This window comes from Toxorhynchites rutilus, chromosome 3 (assembly GCF_029784135.1).
Source record: "Toxorhynchites rutilus septentrionalis strain SRP chromosome 3, ASM2978413v1, whole genome shotgun sequence".
Taxonomy (NCBI): domain Eukaryota; kingdom Metazoa; phylum Arthropoda; class Insecta; order Diptera; family Culicidae; genus Toxorhynchites; species Toxorhynchites rutilus.
Window position 1 is genome coordinate 141,789,681 of NC_073746.1, and position 7,062 is coordinate 141,796,742.

Here is a 7,062-nt window from a genome sequence, read left to right on the forward strand (position 1 = left end):
ACATGAACGCTCATAAATGCTCTGAAAATCTCAGAAGATTTATCACAAGATATTTTATATGCTCCAATAAGATTTTTTACCGGGCTGTTTCCATTTCAAGAACTCCTAAATAGTCTGACTTGAACCTCGAGCCCAAGAGGTTGGAATTGAGTAATTTTGATGGATCTTCTTCTAAGTAATTGAAATGACTTCCCAACCCAACGTTTGAAGATGTTCTCATGATAGATAAGTCGGTGTTCTATGTGCAATCTCGTCCTTGTTCAATTTTTTTTTGCAGCAACATGCGGAATTAACTCGGATATACAGGATAGACTAATATTTTTTGTTATTTCTTCAAATAAGTTTCTTAAACTATTTTTTACGTCCCTAATGTTTCCGTCTCATATATTCTATGAATAATTATATTTGGATTATGTAAATCAAAATTGTTGCGTATTTCACAAGAATTTGTATTTTTCTGTTATGCTTTATCATGGAAACTTGTGTGAGAGTACAACCCTTTACAATTGACCAACCAGCAGCTGGTCCGAAAACTGGTCCGGAGTCGACTCCCTATTCGCGATGACAAAGGAACAGTGTCGAAGTCTGGTGGAGACTTCCAATTAGGGGCCATAACTCGTTAGTATAATCCCTATCAGATTAGAAGACACGAAGCCAGTTTTAAAATGTTAAAATTTGAATGAAAATTTTTACATCATGTTATTCAAACACTTGAAAAACTTATTTCTAACTTTTTTTTAACCATTTGTCTATACATTTCCAACATTGTTACTGAAACTTTTCATTACAATATAAAGTTGTCTTCAAAAACAATTTTCGTACAAGATTGTTTCACCACCTGCAAAAAAAGTGTTTTTCAGTTAAATAGAATCCTTATTTGGTACAGAAAAGTTAATTTTATTTATAATTTTAATTTTAAAAACGTGTTCATTCCGCCTGAAAATCAATTATTTTTGACACTCCCCTAAACTAGTAAACGAAACTCAATGCCGTCAACGCGGATTGTCGAGTCTTGGTTTAGGTCGAGGACATAGACGGACGACATAGTAAACGCGGTGCGATGCGATGCAATGCGATGCCATGCGATGCGGAGCGATTGATTGGAGTTCATCGCGTGCTATGACATACTGATCGCTTTAGATCGCGCTTTTTTATGTTTCATTTCATTCCATTCTACAGGTAAACACCCCAGCACCAAGATGCCAGATATGATAACCAAGGCGCCTAGAATTATATCCTAAGGTGAGGCCGTTTCGCCATTAAGTTGGTTAGGGGAGCGGTATATGAAAACAGCACGGAAGAAAGCAGAAGGGGAATTATTTACTTGAAACGTGAAAGAGACAGACTGATGACGAGCGAGCTTGGGCACAAGCGTATTATGTTTTGTTTACAAACAAAACACAGTAGACTTCCAAGATGGCTGAAGAGCGGTTTTAGAAAGTTGGCCCACCTTAAGATATACTTCTAGGCGCCTTGATGATAACATGTCTTCATTTTGTAAACAGTTGAATTGTGAGATCGTTTTTATCTGTGACCATGGTAAATGGAAAGCCCTTAACGTAACATTTTCACCATATACATTATGTAAATTAGAATGAAGTTATACACTGCGTTTCACAACTATAGAACCACTAATTTTTTCTGATTTTTCAGAGATATGTAAGAAGTCGGATGAATTGAAGTATATAGTGTAGGACATAACAACTATCTTCATTTAAAAGACTGGCCGTTTGACATTTATTGTTGTGTTCAAGCGCGAAACATTCAAAAAACAAAAATTCCAATGTTTCATAACTATAGAACCAGATGGGAAAACTCTCACTCCTTTGCAAAATTAATGTCAATTTCACATAAATTACAATAACTAGGTCATCTTTAATTCTCAATCAGTTTAAATAACCCACTCGGGGTGGTTTTGACCAGACCAGATCAAAACTCAATCATGAACTTCTGGGGAGTGATCGTACGAATAGTAGATGCAGCTTAAAAGCAGTATGAGTGATTTGAAGAGCTTAAACGAGCAGTATCTTCTGCGTGGAACGAAATACACACTACAACATGGCGCAGCTTGGTCAAAACCATCCCGAACGGGTTATTTAAACTGATTGAGAACTAAAAATGAACTACTTATTGTAATTTATGTGAAATTGACGTTAATTGCAAACGGCCAGTCTTTCAAATGAAGATAGTTGTTATGTCCTACACTATATACTTCAATTCATCCGACTTCTCACATATCTCTGGAACTCAGAAGAAAAATAGTGGTTCTATAGTTATGAAACGCAGTGTATAGTTCATCTAACGAAACGAAAATAATAATTTAACAACTCAATCTTTTTTTCGTTCGATGAGTTCGATTGTGAAGATTTTTATGAAAATCATGTGGCAACAAAACACTTTACACACATAGCAAATTCGTTTTTAAAACTGAGTCAGTGCCAAACTGACTCTGTAATAAAAAAACGTTTTCAGTTTCACGAATGTGGTGGTTTGTTGGTGTGCGTTATATAGTCTGCTTTGTTTATATTTGCGACGACAAATGTACAGTGTCGACGTCTGGTGGCGATATTAGTGCTTGGGAGGTAAATTATTCTCCATCAGATCAGAAGGGCCAAGTGCAGTGTAAAAATATAAAAGTTTGAATGAAAATTTTTACTTCATATTGTTTGATTACCTAAAACATGTAGTTCTGACACTCACTTAACCATTCGATGTATTTCCTTTTTGTTCCACAAATAATTACTATTATAATATAAAATCGTCATAAGACACAGTTTTCGTTCAATATGTTTCTGCGATATCGGAAAAAACCTCTTATTTCATCACATAAAATAAATATTCGATACGTCAAAGTAGATTTTCATTCATAATTTTGATTTTGAAAGCAGGTTTATTCCACCTGAATAACCATCATTATTTTCGCCTCCCAACTAGTGCGAACTAGTGCGACACTGAGTGCGAAAAAACGTTTTCATTCCACTCCATTCTATATGTAAACAATCAAGCACAGGGATGCCAGGTATGATAACACGTCTTCATTTTGTATACAGTTGAATTGTGAGATCGTTGTTATCTGTGAACATGGTAAATGGAAAGCCCTTAACGTAACGTTTTCATTATATGCATTATGTAAATTAGAATAAAGTTATATAACTCATCGAATAAACGCAAATAATGATTTAACAACTTAGTCTTTATTTTCGTTCGATGAGTTCGATTGTGAAGATATTTATGGAAATCGTCTGGCAACCACCACTTGCGTTCACTCGTGGCAAAACACTCCACACACAGTTTCGCCGCATTGAAATCGCGTTGCATTTGATTTCCACAATCGTAAACAAAGGAGCTTTCCCGCAAACGATTCTGTGTCCGCGCCCGCATCGCATCGCATTCACTATGTCCTAAGCCTCAGCCTTAGGCTAAGGTTACTTTGGATAGGAGTACGCACGAAAATTTGATTGTACGAATAGAAACAAACAATTTTGTTCGATAGAGGCTGACGAATTCGAACGAAGCAAGGGGGATGCAATGTAACCACGCCAATACAACTCAATGTGGTTGTTTACTTTCACTATTGCATACAATTCGTACGATTTCTTTTCTGCATCCAGTGTCACCGCCGCCTTAGGTTTTACCCAGATATATTTCATGCGACGTACAATACTTTGTGTACTTCCCACCTTTATTCTTTCCACAAATTATGCACTTGACAATAGTTTGACATTTTGATGTGCATTGTAATTTTTGCGTTTGCCAGAAAAGTGAGAAGTGTCGGTGTTCGAAACACATGCACGGCAAAAAACAGATATATAACAAAATATAAGCTGATAGCTAAGTGATTCTACCGGAGAACGAATCAGTTACATATAAATCATGGATCTAGAATTGAAAAAGGTGAATATTCGCGCAATTCACTCGATATCAATACATTGTTTCTTGTTTCCATTTTAGGCATTCACCGAGATGCAGTTTAATAAAATCGAGTCTACCAAAAAGATTCGTTTATTAGACATGAAAACCGATAGTTTAAAGGTTTCGAAGCAGCGTGTCGAACTAACGAACAAGGAAGTTTCCAAATTGAACACCGACACCAAGGTATACGCATCAGTCGGTCGAATGTTCGTGCTGTCGGATGTCCCGTCATTGAGCGCGGAGATGAAAAGCAAACAGAGCAATTATGAGGAAATGATCGGTCAATGTGAGAAGAGTAAGGAATTTGTTTTGAAAAACCTCAAAGAACAAGAAGACAGCCTGCGAGAGCTAGTGCAACAGAGACGGATGGAATCAACTGCTAAGGAAAACGGATCAAACGAAAAGAAGGACTAGTTGCTAGATATACAAAATAAGAATGTATTTCGGATGATTAAATAAGGTCACACCAAAAAATGATTTTCAAAACGTTCATTACCAATAATACTACATTTTTCCCGCTAACTCACCGTCCAAATCAAAGTTCGCATAAGAGGAAAATTGATTGCCAAGATTTCGCTCGTGCTCTGGTTCGAACTTGCAGAGATCTAAATGCAAGAATTTTTTCGCCCAGTCTCGCACTGCATAGCCCGAACATAGGATTGTTTTACAATCATTCTTTGCTATCTTTTGTACCACGATGCCTATTTTTTCGATACATTCTTCAGAAAGAAATGGAGGGTCTGCTATTATGAGATCAAAACATTCTTTAGAGTCATCCAAATAGGTTTCCTCTAATGCTTGTTTGTAGTCGAAATGGTGGAAATCTGATCCAATTGAAGCAAAGCGTTCGTCAAATTCAAATAGTGTCACTACAAAACAGAGAATAAGATTGTTAGAACTCTGTACAGATACAGATTGGTGCTCAGTTCTGCTCACCGTTTTCAGTTATTTTTTTCACATGATTATACAACGACGGGCAACAAAGGAGTGCTACTCTCAGATCATTTTCTGTTGTTTGGCATTTTTTGTGCAACGAGTCTACAACAGAAGCCAGTTTTTCTTTAGTATTTTCGTTGTACCAAAATTGACTTAATTGCTGCGGAATAAGGAACGTTAGGGATGATGAATACTATACAATTCATGGAAGACGTACCCAATTTTCTTCAATCCCTGCACTGTTTGTAACGCCGGTGGTTTCGGCTTTCTCACGCAATTCTTTTTCGCGTAAAAATTCTTGCAAAACAAGTAATGTATCAGCTGGAAGCTGATAATCTTCGGAGTCATCATGTGAGTTGTCCATTTACGTTTGAACACTATAACTTATTTGAATAAAAACTGTAAGATAGTGGTGCTTGTGATTTATCAATCACAAGCATGGGTGATGAGAAATGCGGTCGGTCTTTTCTAATATTGTTTATTTACATTCACGTACATTTTCAGATACACTATCCGATGATTCGAAATGACAGATGTACTGTGTCGACGTCTAGTGGCGTTATTCGAGTTTGGGATCCAGCATATTTTCTGTTAAATTAGAAGGTCCAAAGACTGTTTCAAAATGTTTAAGGGGGTATTCTAGTGTAGAGACACGAATTTCGGACGTTTTTTCGAACTCCGTAAAAATAAAACAAAGAATATTTTTACTATCCATTATATCATTATTCGTTTATCTATCTTTCAACAATAAAACAAAAATAGGACGGAAAAAAAATATTCATAATTAGAATAGTTACATGCTGGTGAAGTGAGGGTGTTCAAAAAAAAGTTGTGCCATGGCGTACACGATTCCAGTCCTTCTGGTTATCTGAAACAAAAAAATCGAACAGATTCTGAATCAGTAAAGATGTCGCTATGGCATGAACCTCGGACAAACATGGGTTTTAACAAAATGGCGGCCGTTTGAAAACAAAAATGCTGTTTAAAACGTTTTTTTTGCGTTTACCGATTTTTTAAAAATAGTAAAATTAAAAAGCTATATTTTTTTTATTGGTTCATGCGATAGAGAGATGTATGCAGATTATTTTCATATAAATTTGACATAAATCGGTTCAGTAGAACTTGAGATATCGTGTACGCCAGTTAGAAAAAAACAAGTTCCGAGAGAAACGCGTTTGAAGTTCATTGTGATGGCCGTAACAGGTTAGATACCACATCACTAAGATGGCTCTAACTAGGTAAATAATAGGATTTTCGATAAGTCCTTTCTAGAGTATATTCTTGAATGCCTAAACTACAGAAATATGGTAAAAAAGAAATTTCGATTTTTTCAGATTTCTAGACTAGAATACCCCCTTAAATTTAGTTCAAATGTTTACATCATGATACTTGATTACTTAAAATCCATAGTTCTAACTCATGCTCATTCGGCTATACATTTTCTAATATTATTGCAACAACTTATCATTATTTTATAAAATCTTTAAATCTTTTTGTCTATTTTTTTCACAACTTGTGAAATAACGTAACTCCATTATATAGAATACTTATTTGGTACGGGAAAGTAAATTTTCATTGATAATTTTTATTCCAAAAGTGTGTTTATTCCACCTTGAAAATCCATTATCTTTTTCGTTTCCCAAATGACGCAACACGAAATCAGGGGAGAAAACGTGAATTGTTATACAGGTATTCGCCTCTAATTTGACAACTAGCAATTTGACAGACCTGTAATACGACACGAATAAAGTGCGCTACACATACAACGTCCCGTCTCCGTGAGTTCAACGTAAAGGAATGAAATGTCAAATGGAAATCGTATGGTAGCATTCACATACTCAATCACCGGCCCACTTTGACGTCGGCAAATTAAGTCCAAGAGAATAGTTGACGGGACGGTCGCCACCAGACGTCGCTTCTAATACGACATTGAGTGGTGTCTCGGTATGTCCAATAAAAGGCAAAACCCTGAAGTAATCGTTTGGAAACTGGGCGAGAAAGTAAGCAAAGGAACTTTAATAAATTGTTTGGTTCGCGTTGATGATGAAATTGGATAAACAAAAGGTTTCCACTGGAAGTTTTGCATTGAGTGCTACAAAAGGTATGATACATAGTATAAGGAACTATTTTTCTGTAATTTAAGCAATGTTTTTGTCATGCGAAAATAATAAACTTCACAGCCTTGAGGTAAGTTCAATGAAACGTTCAATGATT

At 36.0% G+C, this 7,062-nt stretch overlaps 2 protein-coding genes across 2 annotated transcripts; one reads left to right on the top strand and one right to left on the bottom strand.

The window, feature by feature from the left end:
• Positions 1–3,731: 3,731 nt before the first annotated feature.
• LOC129777068 (prefoldin subunit 1) lies at positions 3,732–4,404 on the top strand. The gene is made up of 2 exons (XM_055783130.1): positions 3,732–3,894; positions 3,952–4,404. The coding sequence occupies exons 1-2, from the start codon at positions 3,874–3,876 to the stop codon at positions 4,324–4,326; spliced, it is 396 nt and encodes a 131-aa protein (XP_055639105.1). The 5' UTR covers positions 3,732–3,873; the 3' UTR covers positions 4,327–4,404.
• Positions 4,387–5,394, bottom strand: LOC129777066 (protein-lysine N-methyltransferase CG9154). The gene is made up of 3 exons (XM_055783129.1): positions 5,066–5,394; positions 4,849–5,008; positions 4,387–4,781 (listed from the first exon to the last, which is right to left on the bottom strand). Exons 1-3 carry the CDS (start codon positions 5,210–5,212, stop codon positions 4,417–4,419), a joined length of 672 nt encoding a protein of 223 aa, XP_055639104.1. The 5' UTR covers positions 5,213–5,394; the 3' UTR covers positions 4,387–4,416.
• Positions 5,395–7,062: the final 1,668 nt, after the last annotated feature.

What these genes read in the sequence shown, in the direction of transcription:
- LOC129777068 (XM_055783130.1), top strand. Translation starts at nt 3,874, where the DNA reads ATGGATCTAGAATTGAAAAAG. An exon ending in TGGATCTAGAATTGAAAAAG is followed by an intron (nt 3,895 to 3,951) that starts GTGAATATTCGC and finishes TTTCCATTTTAG; the next exon opens with GCATTCACCGAGATGCAGTT.
- LOC129777066 (XM_055783129.1), bottom strand. Translation starts at nt 5,212, where the DNA reads ATGGACAACTCACATGATGACTCCGAAGATTATCAGCTTCCAGCTGAT. An exon ending in CAGGGATTGAAGAAAATTGG is followed by an intron (nt 5,009 to 5,065) that starts GTACGTCTTCCA and finishes CTTATTCCGCAG; the next exon opens with CAATTAAGTCAATTTTGGTA. An exon ending in GAAAAAAATAACTGAAAACG is followed by an intron (nt 4,782 to 4,848) that starts GTGAGCAGAACT and finishes TCTGTTTTGTAG; the next exon opens with TGACACTATTTGAATTTGAC.